The sequence below is a fragment of the Populus alba genome, chromosome 11 (genome assembly GCF_005239225.2).
Source record: "Populus alba chromosome 11, ASM523922v2, whole genome shotgun sequence".
In the NCBI taxonomy this organism is placed as follows: Eukaryota; Viridiplantae; Streptophyta; class Magnoliopsida; order Malpighiales; family Salicaceae; genus Populus; species Populus alba.
The window spans coordinates 12,289,610-12,316,196 of record NC_133294.1 but is presented as its reverse complement, the minus strand read 5'-3'; the positions used below and the strand labels follow the sequence as shown (position 1 = coordinate 12,316,196).

General features: G+C 35.7%; 1 protein-coding gene and 1 pseudogene across 2 annotated transcripts; one reads left to right on the top strand and one right to left on the bottom strand.

Moving 5' to 3' along the window:
* Positions 1-2,407: 2,407 nt before the first annotated feature.
* LOC118035344 (E3 ubiquitin-protein ligase At1g63170) lies at positions 2,408-5,616 on the bottom strand. 2 transcript variants are annotated; one of them, XM_073412770.1, is made up of 4 exons: positions 4,718-5,616; positions 4,001-4,619; positions 3,016-3,400; positions 2,408-2,898 (listed from the first exon to the last, which is right to left on the bottom strand). In XM_073412770.1, the coding sequence occupies exons 2-4, from the start codon at positions 4,501-4,503 to the stop codon at positions 2,752-2,754; spliced, it is 1,035 nt and encodes a 344-aa protein (XP_073268871.1). In that variant the 5' UTR covers positions 4,504-4,619; positions 4,718-5,616; the 3' UTR covers positions 2,408-2,751. The 2 variants fall into 2 exon arrangements, with proteins under 2 accessions (XP_073268871.1, XP_034896759.1); XM_035040868.2 differs by having other exon boundaries at positions 4,001-5,616.
* A 3,128-nt stretch (positions 5,617-8,744) lies between these two features.
* Positions 8,745-26,050, top strand: LOC118035388 (ABC transporter G family member 26-like; annotated as a pseudogene).
* The last annotated feature ends 537 nt before the right edge of the window (positions 26,051-26,587 follow it).

The following is a 26,587-nucleotide window of genomic DNA, read 5'->3' as shown; positions in this document are numbered from 1 at the left end:
ATTATGATATTGTAAACTACTTCATACTTTTAATCTATGAGGCATCACTTTAAACTTATATGTTATGCACCTATCACAAACTCTTTTCTCAAGTTAGGCTATTAAAAATATTTATGTAAAACTTTTAAAGTCTTAGTAATTTCAAAAGTGTCTTATTAATCCACCATTATAAGCTTTCCTTACAAGTAATTTATGCATTAAACAATTAAGCACACAAAATATTTTATCTTTAAATAAAAATCTATTAGTTGTCACAAGTTCACAATGGGAATAAATTTAACTAAAATCACTATCACCGGGATATAATTATTTAATATACTCAAATCCTATAAGTCTAGTATTCAAAGTATTAAGAAGAACATAATTTTATGATAATGCATCTGCAACTAAATCTTCCTTACCTCATTTGTATTTGATGACATGTGGAAATGTCTTAATAAATTTCACTCAATTGGCATGTCTATGATTCAACTACCTTAACATCTTAAGTGTTTTAAAGATTGGTGATCTTATGAATCACAAACTCCTTAAGCTAAATGTAAAGTTGTCAAGTTGCCAAGTTTTTAAAGTTCTCACTAATGTATACAACATTTTATTATATGTTGGATAATTTATAGTTGTACTATTAAGATCTTTACTGAAATAGGCCATGAGCCTTTTATCTTGCAGTAAAACAACTCTAATACCTATACTAAAAGTATCAAATGCAATCTCAAAACATTTTATAAAGTTAGGCAAAACAAGTAAGGGTATGAAATAAGCTTTTCTTTGTAACAATTTAAAAAGCTTTCTCTTATTCGATTTCTCATTTAAAACCTAATGTCTTCTTTATAATTTTAATTAAAAGAGAAAACTATTGTACTAAAATATTTCACAAATCTTCTATAGAAACTAGCCTATCCATGAAAACTTCTTACACCACTTACCATTTTAGGAGTAGGCCACTCTTTTATAGCTTTAACCTTTAGCCTTACCCATCTCAACACTTTTTAAGATTGTTGAATTTTCATGGTATAACATTGAAGATTTTTGAATTTTCTCTTCGGATGAGATTTTATAAGTTGAAACTTAATTTAAAAACAAAAGTTTTGATCCTAAAATTAGTAGTTAGAGAAAGCCCCAAAAAGTTCAATACTATACAGTGAATTGAGAATGGAAAATTGCTAAACTCTGCTATTACCTGTTTTTATGTAGCCAGTTGATCAAAAAAAATAAGAAGAAAAAATACGACATTAAAGTGCATATAGTGGGATTGATATACTTACACGAAAGGAACAAAAATTTACAACTATTGGCAATCCTTATCTTTATTGTAAATTGCATCCGAGTCATCAGCATCATCGATAGCAACAACCTTAAATGTACTAATCCTAAAAGAAGTTGATCGAATCTTGAAAGGTAATCTTGCATTGTTGCTAATCGCAACATTATCACACCCTTTTTAAAATACATTGAACTTTGGGTTTGATATTTGAATTTAATAGGTGTGCGATTGAATGCAATTAAAAGTTTAGAGACAATTACAAGTGCATTTAAAAGAAATTGGAAGAGCAACGATCAAATTGAAACTAACAATATTCCAAATTAAAAAACCCTAAGTTCTAGGGTTTAACTTAGACGACGTGTTATTCACCTATTATTCATCTCTTTCCTTGACAATTTTGGATGATCAAGTGAGCATGTTAGACATGAATGAATGTGGAGTTTTTGACCATCTCAGGGGCTGTAACCACCATCATTCAACTGAAAAACACCCATTCTACAATCCAATGCCCATGAAATTAGACGTTTGCACCATTTTTCATTCAAGAAGATACCCGTCTCGATCCACTTTTGAAAGTTATTATTATACACAATAGTTTAAATTCAAAAAATTGATTTTTTTTTAATTATTCAACATTACAAATCTTATTTTTAAATTAACAATTTCATTACTGAGTAAATTTTTCAATATTTTAATAATACCGTAAAATTTTAATAATTAAAAAATAAATATTTAATAATTAAAAATCTCATCCCAACTATTTACTTTTAGTTTATTTTATTTTCTCATTATTTAATTAACAAGATGAGGTTTTCACAAACATTGTAAATTTTTTTAATTGGGGGTTTACATGACAATAGTAATATTGGAGTCATATTTTATAAAAGTGACGTAATTAAGTATGTGTGTGTTTAATTTATATATAAGTGAAAAAATTATGTGTTTTTTTTAATATATTATCTTATAAATTTAAGTATGTGTGTGTTAATTTATATATAAGTGAAAATTATGTGTTTTTTTTTAATATATTATCTTATAAATTTAATGAAGAATTAATTTACCTCATTGATCTCAAGTTGAGACTATTAAAATATTTTATTAAAGTACTATTTTATCAAGGTTATAATATATACATTATTTAAGTTCAATAACAAATACCAGTACCCATTACCATTACCAGGAAAAAAGAAACCATGTACAGATTTTGTGGTATATATCCTTGAGGAGGAAAGGACTTCCCTACCCTATTTTGGAGTATATATAATTCTACTGCCAAATATAACCCAAAGACAGAGTTCTATATTTATGATTACTGGTGAGCTCCTCTATACAAGCAAAAAACTCACTCGAATAACCATACAAATACATAATCTTTTAGCACAAAAAAGAAAAAGAAAAAAAGAACCCTGTAAAACAAAAAAATGAAGAATCGCACACTGTGAAGAAAGCTTGATAAAATCTTCAGTCCTCTATTGTTGCCCTGCCCTCTATTTTTCCAATTCTTGTTTACAGAGAGGGCAGCAGGATATAATTCGAAGCCATTGATCTACACACTTGAGGTGAAACATGTGGGAGCATGGCAATTGCCTAACTTCTTCTATGTCTTTATACTTGGCCAGGCATATGCAGCATTCCTGTCAATATCATAACACAAATATAAGAAGACAGAAGAAATCATCAGGAAGATGATCATCCATGGCTGCATGCTGATAAGGTAGTTTAGCTACGTGTATTTTCGAACTGGGACTTACCAGATCTTCACTTGCAACGGTTGAATCACAATCAACATCGTTTCGAAACTCCGAGTCGGCGCCGCCCACAGCTTTGTACCTCCGGCTTGGTAGTCTGGATATCTGGTCATCGGACGCCCCTCTCTCGGCGGACCCCATGCTCATGTTGTAACCAATGACAGTGCTGATGAGCGGCACACAGCAGCATAGCAGTAGAAACAACAGAAATGGAAATGAGTAACTGAGAGCATTCCAGGCAAGAAGAAAGATGCAGAGCACATGGAGTTTTGGAGCACGGAAGTAAGATCCAAAACGAGAATCGAAGACCCAAACATTACCCATCACAAACCATATCGCGAAGAAGAGTTCGAGCGAGGTCCGGCACTTGTTCATCAAATGTGAGTACCTGCATACACGTAGTTTATATCAGCACTATAGTTCTGTCATTTTACTTGATCTTTGACATAGAAATATGGTGATTTTGATACACTTCATCCATCTGCTACTATTAAACAATTCTTTTTTGCTTTCCCTATAAAATAATTTGTTTATTTAATAGCAACCTTTGTGACATTGGTTATTCAACATGAAGGCAAAATTCAGAATAAAAGGATTTGCAATGGCCGATGTTTTTTCTTATTAAAAGCCATCAAAGTTTTTTTGGTTATAGTAACTAAAATTATTATTTCTGCAACAGCTAAGTCTGATCAAGAGATTAAGAAGCACCAATTCACTACCCAATGCCATGCAGAAAAGTTTTATTTGCTAAATTAGAAAAGTTCCAGAGGAAGCCATCAGGAAATTCTAAATGCACTGATGATCCCGAAGCGATTTGCTAGATCACACAGAGATTATGCATCCTTTTCCTGTTCTTTATGCTGCTGGAAATCTATTCCTCGTCAGCGAAAATTCATATTACTCGCATCATATCATGTAGTAACGCTTGAATCCCAATAAATTTTCAGCATCGATATAACTTTGGGATGAATAGCTTTTAAAAAAATACCTGGATTCCTCACTGCCCCCCTGTTGCTCCAAATCAGGTAGGCCAAAACCATCGCCTTGAGTTGCGTTAAGTTGCCGGTAACGCCCATAGAGCAGCAGCAGGCTAAGGACACAACCGATATTATAACCAATAATCCATATTCTCACAGGCCAAACAGGGTTCTCTGCCTTCGAAATAGCCAGGGTGAACGTGGTAATGCATATTTGAAGGAGCAAAGCTACAAACTCCAGCATCATCCAAGAGCTAGAATTGAAAGGATTAGACCCAAGATTAGACCTTGAGCCATTCTGGTAGTGGAATACTCTCCTCAAGAAGGTGAACCATCTTGCTCTAGATATTCTCATCGCTGTTCTTACGAATAATGATGACGGGGCAAGGCGAGGAGACCTGTTTCTGAGAAACGCAGCTCCATGCTCTTCTCCTATTGGAGAATTTGATGGAAGCGATGCTGCAGGACTTGAACTACGGAATGAATCTGTCGGAAAGGAGTACCGCGTATTCATTGGGAACGTTTTAAGCGGAGATTTTCAGGTACAATCCTTTGGCTGGCTCAAATAATGAGATATGATTTTCACGGTTATCTGGAATTTGAACGCCAGAATGAATTCTATATATGGCACTAATATAGAAATAACAAAATTTCTATTATTGGGTATCAGAGAGAGTAGACAAACAGCAGGTTTTGATTAGATTTCAGCGAGGGAAAAAGGCAAATACCAGCAGGGTGTGGCCAGAGATGGCTCCAATTTCTTGAAAGTTGACAACACTATATTTTAACCGACAGCCTCAACCTTACAAGCTATAGCTTCTTCATGTTCGATACAACTCCTCGATTGAAGAACACTACTTGGTTTGCACCAGTTTTAGAATCTCTCGGAGCTTCAATCTTGACCAGAAAGAAAAAGAAAAAGAAATACATACCATCAAACTTTACAACCGTTCGAAACTTAAAAAGGGTATTTTATCAATAGACCAGGACTTTTCCCTCAAAAACCTTGTAGCTTTAACCAAGAACACAGAAAACACGCCAAAGTTGAAAAACTGAAGTGGGCATTTATTCAAGCTTAGAGGGCAACATAGAAAAAGGAAGTTCGAGAGATGGTTGTGGAGTGAATATGACAGGAAGGTGAAGGTTGGGTTTCAGATGGTGACCTAGAATCAACTGCAAAAGCCAAAAGAGCTTTGCTTTGATATCAAGGGAGTAAGCTTTCTTTCTTTTTTCTTTTGCAAACCGTTGGCCTAACTCCCCTCTGGTTTTTGATTACCAAGCAATCAACGCTAAGCTGATAACAGACAAGCTAGCAACCCCTGCTTCTTTGCGACACAAAATGAGGACTGAGATATTTTTTTCCAGTTCATGTCTACTTTTCTCTGATGAATTGGATAAGAGTCTATTAATTAAGTGCCGTGTCGATATTTGTTTATGAAAGTGTTAATCTTAATAAGAGGAGAGATTTTGAAGCATGGCGGGCACAGTGACTGGGGGATTCTAAATCCATGGTGGGAGGTTGGCCACCTAATCCAGCTAGCAACTTCTTACCATATTTGAGGAGCAGTCCCCTCTGTTTTGTCTTCCTTTTAGTTCCGCTTATATCCCCCAGCCGTCCTGCTTTGCGGGAGCTTTTGGTCTTCTAATGCTTTGCCCATGCCCATGATCCTTCGAATGTTGTTGTCTCCTTTTTTTTTTCTTACTACGCCATTTCCAACTTGTTGACTCTCGAGATCTTTAGTCAAATCAGTAATTCAATGCATGCATGAGCACCAACTATTAGCTTACACTTTATGGATATGCCGTCGGGATGGATTTTTTTTTAATCCTAAAAAATAAATTTAAGTCAAGATAATCTAAGATAACTCTGTTTAAATTTGCTAGTCGCAACTTGAAATCAAGGTAAGAAAAATTACTCTTTTAAAAACAAATCTAAGTTCTATGTCACTTAGCCAATAAACCGAAGCTGCGTGTGAAGCTCATGTTAAAAGCTTGTCGTTTTCAGAAACATACATTTGTAGATAAGTAAGACGCAGGTGTGCGATAGGAACATACGATAAGAACAACTGGGACTTTTAACAATTTTGGCAAACTTATCTTTGATTTTTCTTTTCTATTAAATAAATAAATAAATGATGAAGGGAGAGGGCGACGCCCGACCTTTGCTTACACTCAATGCTTATTATGCACAGGGTGACGTACGTGTAGGGTTAGATGCATCCATGCATGCACTTGCTTGCTCTGGCGGCCCATCATCATGTTTCTTTCTCAGGCGCATGAAGACTGGCCAGACAGACACAATTCATGATCTCCGTGACGAGGTGAAAGCTGCTGCCTTTTTGTTATTGTATGATCAACACTCTCCTCTGTTGCAGTGGGAGGATTCCTGCTGGAGAGCTTCAGACACACTTCATGATCTCCGTGACGGAGGTGAAAGCTGCCTTTTTGTTATTGTATGATCAACACTCTCCTCTGTTGCGGTGGGAGGATTCCTACTGGAGAGCTTCCGTTGTTAACACAGACATACTGTTCAGTACGTTTTTGGTATTGACCATACACTGTTTCACTGATGGATTCATTCTGTTGGTGTAAGATATGCAATTCATCAGTAAATTTTTTACCGATAGAATCCGTCCATCGAAATATTGATCGTAGGTAATTTTCTATTCCATCACTAATTTTGTTGGGAAAAAAAAAACATCGACGGTATTACAGATTGCGAAGTGCACAAAAAAGAATTCTTGCGAGAACTTTACCGACGGAATCATTCCGTCTGTATTTTCAACGGTAATCACTGACGGAATATCCATCGGTGATTGTGACATGAGCGCTAAATATTTTAGAACTCTCTGTCAAATACCGACGGATATATTCCGTCGGTAATAGTAATGGTAAATACCGACGAAATATATCATTCAGTGATTGTGGTATGGGTGATAATTTTTTTGCAACTCTCGGTAAAATACTGACGACCTGGTTCCTGGGACCGTACGGTCAAAAAGGGGCTATACATGTATCATCACCCATCCTTGATCCAATCTCCATGATTATTTGACAGAGTTAATCATAATCTGTCGAGAGTCGTTCATGTTGTTGTTTCAAGGCCATGAACTCTTCAGACTAGGTGTTTGATACTAATGGAGAGCTCCTAACGATTGAGACACTACGGGCCGACCACAAGTTTTCAACTGTAGTGTTGGAGAGCTCGTAGACCCGATTTTTATCGGGTCCACCAGACGATTCTACCTCCATCCATAAATCTAGATCAAAATCCAGATGGGTTGAAGGATCGTCCCCATATCTCTCCCTCAACCGGCTATTATAGGTCTCCTGAAATTTTTTTAAATTATAAGTATTCATTTGTTATTTAAATTCTAATATTATATGCTCAAGATTATATATATGTGTTTGAGTTAATTTTGTACATGTTTTTCTAGGATCCCTTTCTTTGATCAAGCGAGTAAATTTGGGCTAGATTGGTGTGATATCCACTACAACAAAACTAAAAAGATGTTTAACCATTAGTTTAAACTAGATTATAGACATACGTTATACTGCAGACAGTCCAAATTTTCTTTGAACTTTAAAAAACTTTAAGCAATGCTAACATATTTTCTAGTAAAAAAGTATAATTTTACATTATATGAAAGTTGATTTAATGTAATTCAATTAAATTAATTAGGGTAAAGATAACTTTAATACCCAATAAAAATATAATATTTAAAACATAATTTTTAAACCATCATAAACTTGTTAGATTATTTTTATAACCAGAGTAACTTGCGCTTTGTCAGATACACTATCAATGTAGATTTGACGAGGACAGTCTTGAAGGCTCATCTCATGATATATGGATGGGAGTTGCCTTGAAGATCGAAATTGTGATCAAATTGTAATCCACGCTAGATTTGAGTTTTTATATATCATGAACAATAAATATGAAGTTGAAAGGTATGAATTTGAGTGTTTAAAAATTGAAATGTACAGAAGAAATTGTTTTTTTCATTGGGTACTTAAAATATCCAATTATATTTTTGCAATTATTGAATCAGTGCCATGCAACTTGTGGTCCACAACTAATAAATAAATAAATAGTAACTAGTGATGCATCGCTCAAATTTCTTGGTCTAGCTAGCTACGTTCCTATGATGGTCCAAAATTTACAAACATCATATATATTTCTAAAAACATTGTTACATGTTCTTGAAAACGATTAATATAAAGACAAAAATTACGGAGAACAAAGAGATGAAGAGAGGTAGGCAAAATGGTTGCAAAGCCATATAAGAACTTGTAAATTAGTAATTCCTTACTTTCTTGTCTTCATAACTGTTAGAAAATATAATATAAATTATATTCTGAAATTTTATTTAATAGTTAAATATATTAGATTAAAATAATTCTCTGATATAATAAAATCAAAGTTTTAATGGTCAAGTGGTCTTAAGTTTGAATCATATTATTTTTATTTATTTAATAAAAATTAAACATAAGGTAATATGCCCGTTTACTTGAGGAGGTGTGTTAAAAATAATATAAAATCATATTCTAAAACATCGCCTAACAATTTAAGTTATTGGTTGAGATGGTTTTTTTAATAATGACTTTACCAAACGAAACCTTTCCTCAAAATAGATAGGCAAGCTTTTGGTTTATCGCAGTTGATTCACTTAAACATGGCAGATTTGATTCAGCAGCTATTAGAAATAGATAGATATAGTGATTCTAGTTTCTGTATAGCATCTAACTACGGGTATGGAAACTAAAAGAAAGGAAGAGATTGAGGGCATGTCACTGTCCCCTCCAACCATAATGGGGCCAACGCAATTTGCAGGGAGCAATTAATGGCTGTGGCCACAGCATGGACTTCATGTCTCAAGCCTACCTTAGAAATAGGTATTCTGAGATTGATATTGAGGAAGATAGCTTGAATATGAATAAAGATGGCCCTCTTCCAATATTTCTGAAGGTAATTAACAGCCAATCTTTTCTTTCTCTTATTCGTTTATCGTCATCTTGAAGGCTAAAATAGATTGAGATTTTTTTACCAATCATTTCAAGTGCGGGTAAATATGCCAAGATAACTGTAAATTGGATCATGCTTGTGCTATATCTATGCAATGCAGTTTGAATATGTGGAGTGCAAGGTGAGGAATTGAAAAGCTTCCTCCGCCAACCCAGTGAAGGCAGTGGTTTCAAAGGTATAGCCTCACGGCGGAAGTGTCTGCCCTGGTGAAATCCTTGCTTAGATGGGTCCTTCTGGTAGTGGTAAAACAAGCTTGTTGAAGATAATAGGAGGAAGATTGAGTTAAGATGTTAAAGGAAGAATAACGGATGATGATATCCCTTATAATGCAGCTATTAAGAGAAGGTTAGCAAACTTTAAAGAAAGCTCGTGTCTCGTTCATTAATGGCTGCCTACTACTTAAAAATCATTATTCTGTGTCATTGTTATGCCTTTAAATGAATTTTTTGTGCATAGGATTGGACTTGTGACACAAGATGATGTGCTCCTCCCGCAACTCACAGTGGATGAAACTTTAGTCGCTGCATTTTTAAGACTTCCAGGAAACATTATCCGGCGACAGAGGTACCCGGAGTTGAGATGATTATAAAGGAGCTAGGCCTTGAGAGGTAACGTGTGCAACTTTACTGAACAAGGACAGTAGGTAGTTCTTTGCTCGAGTTATAACTTCGTAAGAAGATTATTGCATGATCACAGATGGTGGCACACGAAAATTGGAGGGGCTTTGTTTTTTTTATTTTATTATTATTTATTAACATGGATGTTTGGACGAGTTTGCGTGTATTTTGACTAATTCCATGGATTTTAAAATTAATGATCATATAAGCTTTCAATAATTCTGAAATTTATGGGATTTAAACTGGTAATTTTTAAAAAGTAAATTCAGGACTTAACCAGTTGGAGTATTTTAAAAAAGAAATATTCGGAGGAGAAAGAAAAGGAAAGGTTATGAAATTCTTGTCGACCCTTCATTACTGTTACTTGATGAACCAACTTCAGGCCTTGATTCCACATCAGCCAATAGACTCCTTCAAATCCTTCAAGGACTAGCTAAGGTATCAAAGTAGAAGGGTTGTATTATTTTTCAAATTGATTAAACTCCTCAAGCTATTTGAAAACGTCCTGATAAGAATATGCTTGATGGTCTACAGGCAGGAAGGACAATAATTACTACAATCCACCAGCCTTCGAGCAGAATGTTCCACATGTTTGATAAGCTTCTGCTGATATCAGAAGGCTACCCTTTGTACTATGGGAAGGCTAGAGAATCTATGGAATGTTTTTCGGATTTGCGATTCATTCCTGAGATAGCCATGAATCCAGCGGAGTTCTTGCTGGATTTAGCAACCGGAGTGAATGACATAAGCGTGCCTGAAGATCTATCAGCACCAAACGGGGTCCTTGATTCTGAAAAGGCAGTGATCAATATAATAAACTCTTAATTTCTCTCTCTCTATGACCCTTTTTCCCTACACATGTGCTTCTTAAGATTGGTTTCTTCTGTATTTATTGTATTTAGTACCTTCAAGTAAAATTCAAAACTCAGCTGGAGCCAAAAGGAAGAGAATCACCGAAGTAAAAAGGTACCTGAGCTTCTTCAACTGGCGATTCAAGTTAAAAAGGATTGGCCACTTACTAGGCGGGAGCAGCTCATCATATTAATGTACAGGAAAACATTTAGAGAGAGGTGTAGAGATTATTTTGATAAGCTGAGATTCATCCAAGCGCTAGCAGTAGCAGTCTTATTAGGCCTTCTATGGTGGAAATAAAAAACTGGAACTGAGGCTCAATTAAGGAACCAGGTTAATTTCCATGACACATTTTATGAATCTACAAGTGGAATCAACTTTAAATATTTAAGCTACTTTAGTCCTTTATATCTGGAATGGGCTGTTATACAGGTCGGTTTAATGTTCTACATCTGCATTTTCTGGACATCATCATCGATACTTGGAGCAGTATACGTCTTTCCATTCGAGAAGATCTATTTGGTGAAAGAAAGGTGTCGATACATGACGTCGGGCGACGGCTCCATATCATTTTTGTTTATTTAACAAAAAGATTTTTTATTTTTATTGGGGAAATGAATATTTTATTGGAGTCGCCATCTAGTAATTTGAGGGAACTAGAAATCCCAAATTAAACACTGGTTCCAGAGATTCAGGTACTGGGTTAGTTATGATTAAGGGAAGGTAGACACCACCCTTAAAACATCCTTTCAAAAGAAAGGTTACCCTTACTTGTGTGTTTTTTATTTGATTTAAATGCTATTATATTTTGAGCATATTTGCAATTTCGTTTTTTTAAATAGTTAACGTCGGTCCCTAAAAATAGGAGACGCGTTAAAAAAATGACATCAGTCCCTAAAAATAGAAGACTTGTCTAAAATTATATTTCGAGCTTATTTGCAATTTCCTTTTTTTAAATAGTTAACGTCAGTCGCTAAAAATAGAAGACGCGTTAAAAAAATGACATCAGTCCCTAAAAATAGAAGACTTGTCTAAAATATCGACGTTCAACCCTAAAAAGGAGAATTGCATCTGAGTTACAAAAAAAAAAAACAAAATTTATGGACATAATCCATATTTGTTTGGTATTTAAACTTTTTTATTTGACATCGGTCCTTTTCTATAAAAAGAGACATGTCGATAAACATCGTTTATAGGAGATGCGTTAAAAAAATGACATCAGTTCCTAAAAATAGGAAACTCATCTAAAATATTGACGTGTCGACAAACAACGTTCGTAAGAGAGTCACATTTTTTTAAAAAAATGATTTTGGGGTTTATTATTTTTTATTTTTTTTATTTTTTTTAAAAAATTATAATACACACACACACACACACACACACATATATATATATATATATATATATATAATTCACGTCCTGCATGAACAGTAGGGAAGGAAGAAGAAGGGGAAAGGGAGAAGAAGAAGAAGGGTGGCTTACCTGGCTGAAGGGTTGTGGCTACCGTCACTATTCTGGCTGAGGAAGATGTGCTGCCGGTGGTTGCAACGGTGGAGCTGAAGGAAGAGATGTTGATGGCGTCGGTTTCCTGTGGCAGAGGAAGAAAGAAGAAGAAGAAAAAAAAAACACGCGGGAGGGGCTGTAGCGAGGAGAGAGAAACCAACGGTGGCTCTTGGTGGTCGGCTGGTGGTTTTGTTGGCTGCCTGTGGTGTAGATGATGGTGGGAAGACCGGTGATGAGGGTGGTGGTGGCTGAAGGCCACGGTGGAGAGAGAAAGAAAGAATAAATGTGCAAAAACCAGAAAAAAACTGGTTTTTTGGCTGACTTTGGACTCGATTTTCTCTTCCCTCAGGCCATTAAATCCACCTCTATTTATAGGCGGTGGAAGAGGGCAATCTTGTCTATATTGAGGAAAAATTTCAGCCTTTGATTCAGTTGGGAAGGATCCCAACCATTGGCTCAAAGTAGGTATCATGAGTTGAAAATTTGCAGACAAAAGCTGATTGAGTAGGCCTTTTTAGGCTGTCACCAGTGCTAATATATTGTCATTTAGCCCAACCTAATCACATGGGGTTGTAGAAAAAATGCAGAGGATCAGTTTCATATAAGATTTGTTAAATTCGGTGGATATTAGGTACATTAAATGCAGCTGCAAAGTAGTCAACTAGACCAGCTTTTTTCAAAAAATAAAATAAAATATGTAGACAAAAGCTGATTGAGTAGGCCTCTTTAGGCTGTCACCAGTGCTAATATATTGTCATTTAGCCCAACTTGATCACATGGGGTTGTAGAAAAACTGCAGAGGATCATTTTCGTATAAGATTTGTTAAATTTAGTGGACGTTAGGTACATTAAATGCAGTTGCAAAGTAGTCAACCAGACCAGCTTTTTCAGAAAAAATAAAGAAGATAATGAACAGTGATTTTTGATCAAAGTCCATTTCAGTCCTTTCTCTTTCAATTGAGCCCTAATTGACCCTAAACCTTTTTATTTAATGCAATTAGCCCCCTAATTAACTTGGTAAAAATTAAATTTGGTCTTTTAAAATTCGGATTTTCTCAATTAAGCCCAAATTAAACTCCCAAACTTAATTTTTCACCAATTAAACCTCAAATAAAATTAATTTGACCCATTTAAAGTATAATTAAGTCCTTGCACTTAATCAAATCCTTCAATTGGACCCAAATTAATTCTTAAACATAATTAAAATTTAATTCGGCCCATGATTAAATCAAATTGGCCCATTAAAAATTTAATTATGTCATTGAACTTAATTTTTATGCAAATTCATCCAATAATCATTTAATTTGACCTTGAATTTGCATTTTTTCTTCATTTCTTAGGCACAATAAGGTACAATTAGGCCTTGAACTTCCTCCAAAATTGCAGCTTGATTCCCCGATTTCCTTTCTCCACATTGTCAGCCTTTATTTTATTTTTTTATTTTTATTTTTTGAAAAAGAAATTGATTTTTTTTGGATTTTTATAAATAATAATAGAAATAAAATAACATTCAAGAAAATCTTGTGAGTCCAAAATTGGGTTACAACAGTTGCCCCCTCTTTACAATGCTTACGATGCAAAGGCATTGGAAAATTCATTTTCTTTTGACTTTGCATAGTAAGTTTTGTAAAGAAAAAAAATAATGGTGGTATTAAAAAAAATATACAGATTTTCAGTTGGTCTATTCTTCTAGGCGACCTGCCCAAGTGAAAAACATGAAAGTGTTTTCAACAATGGTTTAGTGAAATACATGAAAGTGATTTCAACAATGGTTTTGTGAACTGACCTGTCTGTGAAATACATGAGAGTGATTTCAACTTTTTTTTTTTTTGTTTTTACTACCACGATGATAAAATGCGAGGAAACTCGCAAGTGGTTTCATTGTTCCAGGCGACCTGCCCAATAGTAAAATGCGAGGAAACTCGCAAGTGGTCTAATTGTTCCAGGCGACCTGTCGCAAGTAAAATGCGAAGAAATTCGCAAGTGGTCTAATTGTTCCAGGCGACCTGCCCGATGATAAAATGCGAGGAGACTCGCAAGTGGTCTAATTGTTCCAGGCGACCTGCCCGATGATAAAATGCGAGGAAACTCGCAAGTGGTCTAATTGTTCCAAGCGACCTACCCGATTGATAAAAGGCGAGGAAACTCGCAAGTGGTCTAATTGTTCCAGGCGACCTGCCCGATTGATAAAACATGAAGAACTCGCAAGTGGTCTAATTGTTCAAGGCGACCTGCCCGATGATAAAATGCGAGGAGACTCGCAAGTGGTCTAATTGTTCCAGGCGACCTGCCCGATTGATAAAATGCGAGGAAACTCGCAAGTGGTCTAATTGTTCAAGGCGACCTGTCCGATTGATAAAATGCGAAGGACTCGCAAGTGGTCTAATTGTTCCAGGCGACCTGCCCGATTGATAAAATGCGAGGAAACTCGTAAGTGGTCTAATTGTTCAAGGCGACCTACCCGATAATGAGCTTCAGGGTTGATGAAAACTTCTAAAGGAAGTCATACCTGTATGGTTGAGATTTGATTTGTAAATCGATCTCAAAGATGATGTAAGCTTCTCACGAAAGTCTTATATGTATAGCTGAGATCTGATTTGCAAATTAATCTTAAAGACGACGCTCAAGAAAGTCTTATATGTACAGTTGAGATCTGATTTGCAAATCAATCTCAAAGACGACGCTCAAGAAAGTCTTATATGTACAGCTGAGATCTGAGCTTCTATTCAAAATGATGGCAAGAGCAAATTCCCTATAAATCACGTAGTATTTTGCAAAAGACATCATCAACTTCTCACATTTTCAATACTCTTAAAGTTTTCAACTTTTGAAGTTTTAATCATGTCTTCCTCTTCTTCCAATGCTAGTGCAAACCTTGTTCCTGAGGCAGAGCCTGTAGTTTGGCGTACTACTTTTGAAGTGAATGGTCGTCCAGTTACAATAGAGGATACTGTAATGGACAACGAAGATACTGCTGTAGCCGTGGCTAGAGACATGATCCTTCCTCGTGATGAAATAATGCTGGCAGCCAGGACTGATATTGAAGTAGTGAATTAGTCACTTGCTCTCAGTATCCGAGCTATTTCGTCTTTGGTGAACCTTGCGGAGCGTCTTCATGCCAAAAGACTTGAGTTGAATACTCAAATTTCTGAGCTCCATCGTCAGATTGAGAATTTAAGGAAAAGACTCCGTGATGAGAGACATCATAGAAACGACTTGGAGAGGAGAAACGAAGAGCTCAACGCACGTGTTGACTTTTGGAGGGACTATGTTAAAACACGACACCTCGAGTTTGAGGAACAAATGGAGCGCATAGTTAACCAGTTTGAGGAATTTCGAGTAATGATGGATCATCATCGAAATGAAAATATCCCTACTTGTCCTCGCAGTGTTTAACGTTCGTACTTGTAAACCGTTTGGCCATGAATAAAAATCCATCTTTCTCGTCTCTATTCATGAATTTTGCTTTTATGGAATTGCCATATTTGATATGATTTATAAGAACTTCATTTCATCCGAGTCTCATTGTGTGAGATATCTGCAAAACAAAATATGTGATGCTTGTGAAGTGAGATGATATGCAATGCATCTTACCTGTTTTTGAAATATAGATCCCTATTCATTGTGTTTGAGGGTCTTGACTTTGAGTGAGCTCTTTTGATTTACGCGTACTTCAAGTCTACTCAAGCCGACCCTTGTTGTTCATTCTTCTAAGGTACGCTTTGTTTAAGTTTCCCAACAGTCACTGCACTTTTCTCTATTGGTAACTTCACTGAGAGAATTAACTTCTCCCTGGCTCGACATTGTTCTATAGGCAACATTCCCATTATTGAAGATTATTTAACCAATTCATATGGTCAATGTAAGAGGATTATCCCGCTTCACCTGGGATTTCATCTTTATTCCTCTTACTGAAGATGTATCAGTTATCTTGTTGTCTAACTGATCATATTGTGAGTGTCAACAATCTCCTTTCATGGACACTGTAAATCATACTATTTCAGCCCTCATGCTGGAAGAAGTCCACAGTTTTATCATGTGTATTTTCCACTAGGGAAGCAAATTTCTTTGTGCCATTAAGGATCTAGTAACTGCTTCTCTGCCCCCTCAGAGAATTAACTGCCTCAATTCATTTCCTCCTTTGCTCTTGTTGTCATTAGAATCTCTGATTTTCTAATGGTGCCTCGTAGTGTGCTGTATATTCATTTTTCTTACAAAGAAAACCTTTTTTCCAAAATGATTTTTCAAAAGATCTGTTTTGTTCTCGAAAACTGAAACTCTCAATGTCTGTTTATAACAATGTTCAGGCAACTCTGGGGCTTTATATCAAATCTCTTAGTAAAAGTAATCTCAGATGAAGGTAAGTGATGAGATGACCTTCTGCTTTGGTTTTCAAAGTGTTCAAGCGATTGCTTGAAGGTATTTTGAGACAAAAGAAGCAATTTGCCTTTTATCTTTAGAAACACTCTTTTTAACAGCATGAATAATAATGAGTAATTATTTGTTACACCATGACTCTTTATGGAAAAGTCTCTTATATTTTGAGAACGTCGTTTATTGATCCAGGTTGCTTACTTGATTAGAAAGGACTTCAAAGGCACGTAATGTATTTTATGGCTCAAAGCTATAAAAGAAAGAGTATTCCATAAGCTCAAAAAAGTGTTTAAGGGCTTATAAACTATAGATCACTATTATCTTGTCTTGGCATTTTCTTTTGCTACCTTGACAACAAAAATGATGATGAATATTTCAAATGAGGAACTTCTGTTTTTTGTTATTCCCATATTTGTTAGGAATTCTCTCAATTGTTTGGAGTTTTATTGAATTCTTTGTTGTCAGACTTTCTTTGTAAGCTCACATGCCTTCAAGACAATTTTCTTAATTATATTTCTCTTTTTGCCCCCTAGTGTAGGGTGTGATCTTAGTGAAGGTTCTTGTGAAAGAAAAAAAAAACTTTAAATAGACTCGGCTCAAATTGGGACTGCAAAGGATAATTTTAAAGAAAGTGAAAGGAATATCAAAGATGGCCTTTCCTCATTTCAAGTGAGATCAGTTAAAACCAATAAACTTTGCCTACATCCAACGTAATGCTTTGGATTTGTAAGATACCATGTTTTGGAGTCCATGACAAACTAACGTACTACCAATCATTATTCATGCTGATAAAATGTGGATCCAAGACATAATTTGAGTGATAGTTGTTCCAATTGCATGTTTTTTTTTTTACTTGTTTGGTCATCTCTTTCAAGGGAATTGCTCTGAACATTATTCCAAACAAAACATTGATTTATTTCATTAAAATCACAAACAAAATCAGTTCTTTTAAAACCTCATTTAAAAAGAATGGATTCTCCTGTAAAAAAGAAGATCAAATTATTGAGTCATTGAGATCATGCATGGGTTTTTTTGGTGAGGTATATGCAAAGAGAATTTCCTGGCCAAAGCTTCATTGATTTGATTGGATGAAACACATCATACATAATACTTTTTCACAGAATCAGAGTTCACAGGCCTAGGTAAATCATCTCCATCCATCCTAGTTAATAACAGAGCTCCTCCGGAGAATGCTTTCTTCACTACATATGGGCCTTCATAGTTTGGTGCCCACTTGCTTCGGTCTTCACTTGGTAATGGCAAGATTTTTCGTAGTACAAGATCCCCTTCTTTGAATTCTCTAGGTCGAACTTTCCGGTCATATGCTTTGGCCATCCTTCTTTGGTACAGCTGGTGATGGCAAATTGCAGCCAACCTCTTCTCACTTATCATGTTCAGCTGTTCATATCTCACTTTAGCCCATTCAGCTTCTTCTAGTTCAGATTATATTAGTACTCTCAAAGAGGGAATTTCCACTTCTAAAGGCATCACCGCTTCCATCCCAAATACTAATGAATAAGGTGTAGCTCCAGTGGATGTCCTTACTGTTGTACGATATGCATGCAGAGTAAAGGGAAGCATCTCATGCCAATCCTTGTAAGTGACTACCATCTTCTGGATAATCTTCTTGATATTCTTGTTTGCAGCTTCAACAGCACCATTCATCTTTGGTTTGTAAGGAGACGAGTTTGAATGTTTAATTTTCCACTTCACACATAATTCTGTGATTATTTTCCCATTAAAATTTTGAGCGTTGTCGGTCACTATCTTCTCAGGTGAACCGTACCGACATATCAAATCTTTCTCAATGAAGCACTTGACCACTTTTTGAGTTACATGAGCATAAGAGCTGGCCTCCACCCACTTTGTGAAGTAATCAATGGCTACTAAGATAAATTGATGCCTATTGATGGCCTTTGGGTTGATTGGACCAATCACATCTATTCCTCACATTGCAAACGGCCATGGTGATGTCATATTAAACAGAGGAGCTGGAGGTGCATTTATCTTATCACTGTACACTTGACATTTATGGTATTTTCTGACATAATCGATGCAATCTTTCTCCATAGTCATCCAGAAGTACCCAGATCGTTGCATTTGTCTAGCCATCATGTGCCCACTTGCATGAGTTGCACAGATTCCTTCATGAATTTCTTGCAATGCTACCTTAGCTTCGATTTCGTCTGGACATCTTAGTAAAGTTCCATTGAATGATCTTTATATAGAATTTCTCCATCTAGGTAAAATTTCATGGCTAACCTTCTCAAGGTCTTCATATCTGTTTTAGATGCCCCCAAGGGATATTCTTGATATTGGATAAACCGCTTGATGTCATAAAACCATGGGTTCCCATCTATTTCTCCTTCGACTGAACAACAATGAGCTGGAAAATTTTTAATCTCAATGTGGATTGGTTGTACCCTGATTCCGTAATCAATTTTGGCCATAGAAGCTAAGGTTGCCAAAGCATCAGCAAACTGGTTTTTGTCTCTTCCCATATGGGTAAAATCTATCTCATCAAAGCCCTCAGTCAGTTTTAAGAGATATTGTTGATATGAGATCAATTTTTCTTCTTTGGTCTGCCATTCACCTTTCACTTGACAGATTATTAACATTGAATCCCCATAGACATCAAGCTTCTTTATTTTCATCTCTAAAGCAGCTTCCAACCCAAGGATACAAGCCTCATATTCAGCAGTATTGTTGGTACATTCAAATTGTAGTTTGATTGAGATGGGATATTGCTTCTGGTCAGGTGAGATTATCACAGCCCCCGCTCCATTGCCAGATACATTCACTGCCCCATCAAAATACATAATCCACCAATCATTCTTCTCTTTGTCTTCTTCTATTATCAACACATCCTTATCCGGGAAGTCAAATTTCAAAGGCTCATAATCTTTGATAGCATTATCTGCCAAATGATCAGCAATTACACTTCCTTTTACAGATTTTCTTGTCTTGTATACAATGTCATACTCGGCCAACATTACTTGCCACCTTGCTATTCGGCTTGATAAGTAAGGTTTCTCAAAGATGTATTTAAGAGGATCCATTTTTGAGATCAACCAGGTGGTATAATACAACATATATTGTCGAAAACGCTTCGTGCTCCATACAAGAGCACAACATAGCTTCTCAATCATAGTATATCTGGATTCACAATCGGTAAACTTCTTACTCAGATAATAGATAGCTTGCTCCTTTCTTCCAGACTCATCATGTTGTCCCAACACACAACCCATTACTTCCTTAGTTACTGTCAAATATAAGATCAAAGGTCTTCCAGGCATAGGTTGCACTAACAAAGGTGGATTCTGTAAGTATTGCTTTATTTTATCAAAAGCTTCTTGACAATCTTTGTCCCAAGTACCAGGATTCTTTTTCCGAAGCAGTCGGAAAATTGGCTCACATGTTGCTGTTAACTGAGATATGAATCGTGCAATGTAATTCAACCGTCCCAAGAAACCTCTTACTTCTTTTTCAGTTTTAGGAGCTGTCATTGCCTGAATTGCTTTCACTTTATCAGGATCGACCTCTATTCCTTTGTTGCTTATCACAAACCCTAGCAACTTTCCAGACTTCACCCTAAATGAGCATTTTGCAGGATTCAATTTCAATTGATACTTCCTCAGTCTATCAAATAATTTTCTTAGAATCTGAACGTGATCTTCTTCATTTGTAGACTTGGCAATCATGTCATCCACATACACTTCAATCTCTTTGTGTATCATATCATGAAAAAGTGTCACCATTGCCCTTTGATATGTGGCTTCAGCATTCTTTAACCCGAATGGCATCACTTTATAGCAAAATGTTCCTCATGGTGTGACAAAAGTGGTCTTCTCTTTATCTTCTTCAGCCATTTTAATCTGGTTATACCCGGAGAATCCGTCCATGAAGGAATAAGTTGAGCTTCTAGCAGCATTGTCTACCAAGAAGTCTATATGAGGCAAAGGGAAATTATCCTTTGGACTAGCTTTGTTTAGATCCCTAAAGTCCACACATACTCTGATTTTGTCATCCTTTTTTGGTACTACCACTATGTTCGATACCCATTGAGGGTATTTAATGACTTCTAGAAAACCAGCATCCCACTGCTTCTTTATCTCGGCCTTGACCTTGAGTAGAATATCCGGGCGAGTTCTTCTCAATTTCTGCTTGACAGGTTTACATCCTTCTATCAAAGGCAATCTGTGTACTACAATAAGACCAGGCAAACACATCCACATACTCTCGTAGTAGTGAGGTTAAACAACATCTTTCTTCTGTAGTAATCAAAGTTCCGATCTTTAACTCTCTTTTATCTTGCTCGGTGCCTACATTTATCACCTCTAATTCTTCTTTTGCAGGTTTCCAAGCATGTTCAGACTGTTCTACCTGTCTAGTAAACTCTTTCATATAATCTTCATTCCATTCCTCTTCGTCCATTGCAATCACATCCTTATCAAAGTTTGGCCATTCATTTTCAATGCAATATGTTTGTGGATTTATGGAGGATTCACTTTCAGAATTCCTGAAAGCGGAAGGTGTTTTGTGTAAATGCGTATCTTGTAGCAAAAAAAAACAATTGTTGAAGAAAATGCAAGATCTCAATAATATTTTAAAAGTTGACTCAATAATTATGAAAAGACCTTATGTTGACATCTTGAACCAAGATTTCCAACTAGGTACAAAAATACAAAGCAAACTACAAAGCAAAGCACACAAAGTACATAAGAGCAAATATAAGCAGACGCTTATTCATTACTTCTTGAAAACAACTGGGGCTTCTTCAATCTCCCAATTATGGAATACTTCGTCAACAGCAAGCTTTTGCACAAAGGTGTTGGTTGGAGCCTCCTCTAGAGAGTGTACAGTTAACTGAGGTAATAGTTCATCTTCTTTTGCTATTTTTGGCTCGTCATCAGAATTCCAGCCTTTTCCTTCACCTTCCTCTACATTGTTGATATCCATGAAAGCAAGTTTCTGCCCTAAGACTTCCATCATGTTTTCAGGTTTCATCACATATGCTGACTTTGGGAAAGAAACATGGATAAGTGGGATTACAATGTCTTCTTCTTCTGGCTTCCTTCCTTCCATTCTGGCCAACCTTCTTTATCGCTTAATCCTAGCAGCTCTCTAGTAATCATCTTTCTTAGGCTTAAAGCCAAGCTCAAACCTTTGATCAACAGCCTTAATTTTCATTATGTTGACTCTCTTGAGATTTCCAGCAATTGGATCATTCTAGAATGGTAGCCCATGTTTCAAAAAGCACTTAGCTATCATTCGGGCAGTATCAGAAATCATTGGTCTTCTTAACACCGTATTCTCTGGTACCCATTCAGTGTTCACAACCTCGAAGGCATAGAGATTTCCATCTTTGCAATCTTCTGCTTTAATATAAGGGACCGACACATTCCTTATCATGAGGGATTAGCCCCTAAATTTTGAGACGTGAATACAACAGGAGTTGCTGGCATAGATATAGATGGAGTTGCAACTGCCGGTTGAGTAGAGGTACCTTCCCCAGACTTGGATACTAGGGCTTGCTCGAGTAGACTTGTAAGTCGTGTTATATCATTTTTCATGTTCTCCAACTCTCTTTGATATTGAGCCTCTAGGTGTGCCCTTTCTTCGTTCTCCATTATCTTCCTTCGTTGTCGAGTGTAATGAATTTTACGGCCTTTTGGGGGATCTATATTTTAACCTGAATGAATGCAAGTAAACTAAATGAAATGCATAAATGGATGCAAAATGTCATATGGTGTATACATGATTGTTATTTTGTTTCAAATTTCCCTTAACTTATGACGAGGAACAAATCAGATCAGATTTTCTTAAGAAAGTTCTCACTAAGGACTCCAAACCTATAGGGACTTAAACCGATTTAGGGGAGAAATTTGATGTCATATTCTGATGGCAATCCCCTTCATCATGTTGGTTCAATTCTGATCTAGTCAAAAAATTCCTCAATAGCAATGGGTCTTTCCATCTCACACTTCCTATAAGGATCGGTGGAGATTTAATGAGAATATGAAATGTATATGAACATGTATGTTAATGCATTGACATTTGTTTGTGTCCTAAAAGGTATATCCTTAATTGATAGGATCTAGCTCATAAGATGTGGCTTAGTTTAGTCTATCCCTAAAGATATTTTTTTTTTGGCTCTTAGATTGCCCGAATTACCCATGGGGTAGTCGGCCTCTTAACCTTATGCAACATGAGTATGGGAAGAAAATTCCACAATACCCGTTACATAGGATGAGTTACAATCCAAGCGAAAGTCCATATGAGCATCAGTGGACATAAGTCACACTTGCCACCTGAATCTTTTTTTTCTAATCTTAAAAAGGATGAGCTCGGGTCCAGAGCTTTTATGGGTTCATTGTGAAGTGTGTGAATACACAAATAAATAACATGCATGCATGTGTAATTAAAAAATGAAATGATTTACAATTGATATTGCATAAAATAAATAGTGCAAATAAAATAAATACTCAAAAAATAAATAGCAATAAAAAAAATGAAAAGCACACACAAGCAGTTGGTTCAACCTTGTCCCCAGTGGAGTCGCCATTTTGTCGATACACGACGTCGGGCGACGGCTCCATATCATTTTTGTTTATTTAACAAAAAGATTTTTTATTTTTATTGGGGAAATGAAAATTTTATTGGAGTCGCCATCTAGTAATTTGAGGGAACTAGAAATCCTAAATTAAACACTGGTTCCAGAGATTCGGGTACTTGGTTAGTTATGATTAAGGGAAGGTAGACACCACCCTTAAAACATCCTTTCAAAAGAAAGGTTACCCTTACTTGTGTGTTTTTTATTTGATTTAAATGCTATTATATTTTGAGCTTATTTGCAATTTCATTTTTTTAAATAGTTAACGTCGGTCCCTAAAAATAGGAGACGCGTTAAAAAAATGACATCAGTCCCTAAAAATAGAAGACTTGTCTAAATTATATTTCGAGCTTATTTGCAATTTTGTTTTTTTAAATAGTTAACGTCGGTCCCTAAAAATAGGAGACGCGTTAAAAAAATGACATCAGTCCCTAAAAATAGAAGACTTGTCTAAAATATCGATGTTCAACCCTAAAAAGGAAAATTGCATCTGAGTTACAAAAAAAAAAAAAACAAAATTTATGGACATAATCCATATTTGTTTGGTATTTAAACTTTTTTATTTGACATCGGTCCTTTTCTATAAAAAGAGACATGTCGATAAACATCGTTTATAGGAGATGCGTTAAAAAAATGACATCAGTTCCTAAAAATAGGAAACTCGTCTAAAAATATTGATGTGTCGACAAACAACGTTCGTAAGAGAGTCATTTTTTTTTAAAAAAAATGATTTTGGGGTTTATTATTTTTTTTATTTTTTTATTTTTTTATTTTTTAAAAAAAAATTATAATAAACACACACACACACACACACACACACACACATATATATAATTCACGGTCCTGCATGAACAGTAGGATGTGAATTATAATTCACACCTACTGTTCACGCAGGAACAGTAAGGAAGGAAGAAGAAGGGGAAGGGGAGAAGAAGAAGAAAAAGAAGAAGAAGAAGGGTGGCTTACCTGGCTGAAGGGTCGTGGCTACCGTCACTATTCTGCCTGAGGAAGATGTGCTGCCGGTGGTTGCAACGGTGGAGCTGAAGGAAGAGATGTTGATGGCGTCGATTTCCTGTGGCAGAGGAAGAAAGAAGAAAAAAAAAACACGTGGGAGGGGCTGTAGCGAGGAGAGAGAAACCGACGGTGGCTCTTGGTGGTCGGCTGGTGGTTTTGTTGGCTGCCTGTGGTGTAGATGATAGTGGGAAGACCGGTGATGAGGGTGGTGGTGGCTGAAGGCCACGGTGGAGAGAGAAAGAAAGAAGAAATGTGCAGAAACCGAAAGAAAAACTGGTTTTTTGGCTGACTTTGGACCCGATTTTCTCTTCCCTCAAGCCATGAAATCCACCTCTATTTATAGGCGGTGGAAGAGGGCAATCTTGTCTACATTGAGGAAAAATTTCAGCCTTTGATTCAGTTGGGAAGGATCCCAACCATTGGCTCAAAGTAGGTATCATGAGTTGAAAATTTGCAAACGAAAGCTGATTGAGTGGGCCTCTTTAGGCTGTCACCAGTGTTAATATATTGTCATTTAGCCCAACCTAATCACATTGGGTTATAGAAAAAATGCAGAGGATCAGTTTCATATAAGATTTGTTAAATTCGGTGAACATTAGGTACATTAAATGCAGCTGCAAAGTAATCAACTAGACCAACTTTTTTCAAAAAATAAAATAAAATCTGCAGACAAAAGCTGATTGAGTAGGCCTCTTTAGGCTGCCACCAGTGCTAATATATTGTCATTTAGCCCAACTTGATCACATGGGGTTGTAGAAAAACTGCAGAGGATCATTTTCGTATAAGATTTGTTAAATTTAGTGGACGTTAGGTACATTAAATGCAGTTGCAAAGTAGTCAACCAGACCAGCTTTTTCAGAAAAAATAAAGAAGATAATGAACAATGATTTTTGATCAAAGTCCATTTCAGTCCTTTCTCTTTCAATTGAGCCCTAATTGACCCTAAACCTTTTTATTTAATGCAATTAGCCCCCTAATTAACTTGGTAAAAATTAAATTTGGTCTTTTAAAATTCGGATTTTCTCAATTAAGCCCAAATTAAACTCCCAAACTTAATTTTTCACCAATTAAGCCCCAAATAAAATTAATTTGACCCATTTAAAGTATAATTAAGTCCTTGCACTTAATCAAATCCTTCAATTGGACCCAAATTAATTCTTAAACATAATTAAAATTTAATTCGGCCCATGATTAAATCAAATTGGCCCATTAAAAATTTAATTATGTCATTGAACTTAATTTTTATGCAAATTCATCCAATAATCATTTAATTTGACCTTGAATTTGCATTTTTTCTTCATTTCTTAGGCACAATAAGGTACAATTAGGCCTTGAACTTCCTCCAAAATTGCAGCTTGATTCCCCGATTTCCTTTCTCTACATTGTCAGCCTTTATTTTATTTTTTTTATTTTTATTTTTTAAAAAAAGAAATTAATTTTTTTTGGATTTTTATAAATAATAATAGAAATAAAATAACATTCAAGAAAATCTTGGTGAGTTCAAAATTGGGTTACAACAAAAGGAAAGCAGACATGTACAGATTAAGCGCATACTATGCGTGCAGCACTCTGAGTGACATGGTGGCTCATGTATATCCAACATTTTTCATGGTCATAGTGTACTTCATGGCAGGGTTCAAGAGAACAGTCCCTTGCTTCTTCTTGAACTTGTTCGCCACGCTATTGATAGCCATCACAAGCCAAGTAATGACCTGTTTGGAAACGTGGTAGATGTTCATAAATTTTCAAAACGCAATTGAACTGCAATGCTAAACAGGGTCTTAAAAACAGTGTGTGTGTGTGTGTGTGTGTGTATACCTGCATGCTTTGTGTGTTTAGGTTAAAATCTATATATATTTATGAGTATCAATTACATAATGTATTTCTTTGTGATTAAAAGGGAGTGGGGGGACTATTTGGAGCTGCAAGTTTGAGTATCAAGAGAGCTGGGATGTTTGCTTCTTTGATATTAATGCTGTTCCTTCTCACTGGAGGCTTTTTATACATGTCCAGGTATGTGAATGGAGATTTCTTTCAAGGGTTTACTTTGTTTACTGGGTAGCAAAATCTCAATTATTTGAGTGAGAGAGGCTGCGAGATAAATTTCTCACGCATGCACCAGTACTGGTTTCAGCTCAAGACTCGATCAGTAAGAGACTTGTAGAGTGGCAAATGCATCAGTACTTTGCTAATGTATTAGTATTCGACGAAACCTCCGAATTCACCAAGAATCATGCATTCCCAGGACTGACTAGCTAAGTTTCCTGAAAATTGATTTTCGAGAAATCATGTTTTAAATTTTTCTGTGTTTGATTGTTATTAGAAAAGTTGATCAACGAAAAATACTTTATAGTTAAAAAAAAAAAAATTATTTTGGTTTCCAGAAAAGTGTTTTTCAGAAAAATTTAGGTGAAAAAACAATTTTCAGAAATTGTAAAAAAATTAGAAATGTCATATTATTTGCTAATTATATCAAATTTGGTTCTCAAATTTTTGATTGCTATAATATTTTGTTTTGAATATTTATTTTTCAATTTCATTTTTTAAAATTTAATTTTTATATTCACTCTGGTCCTCGTTTTTATAATTGTTATTTTTT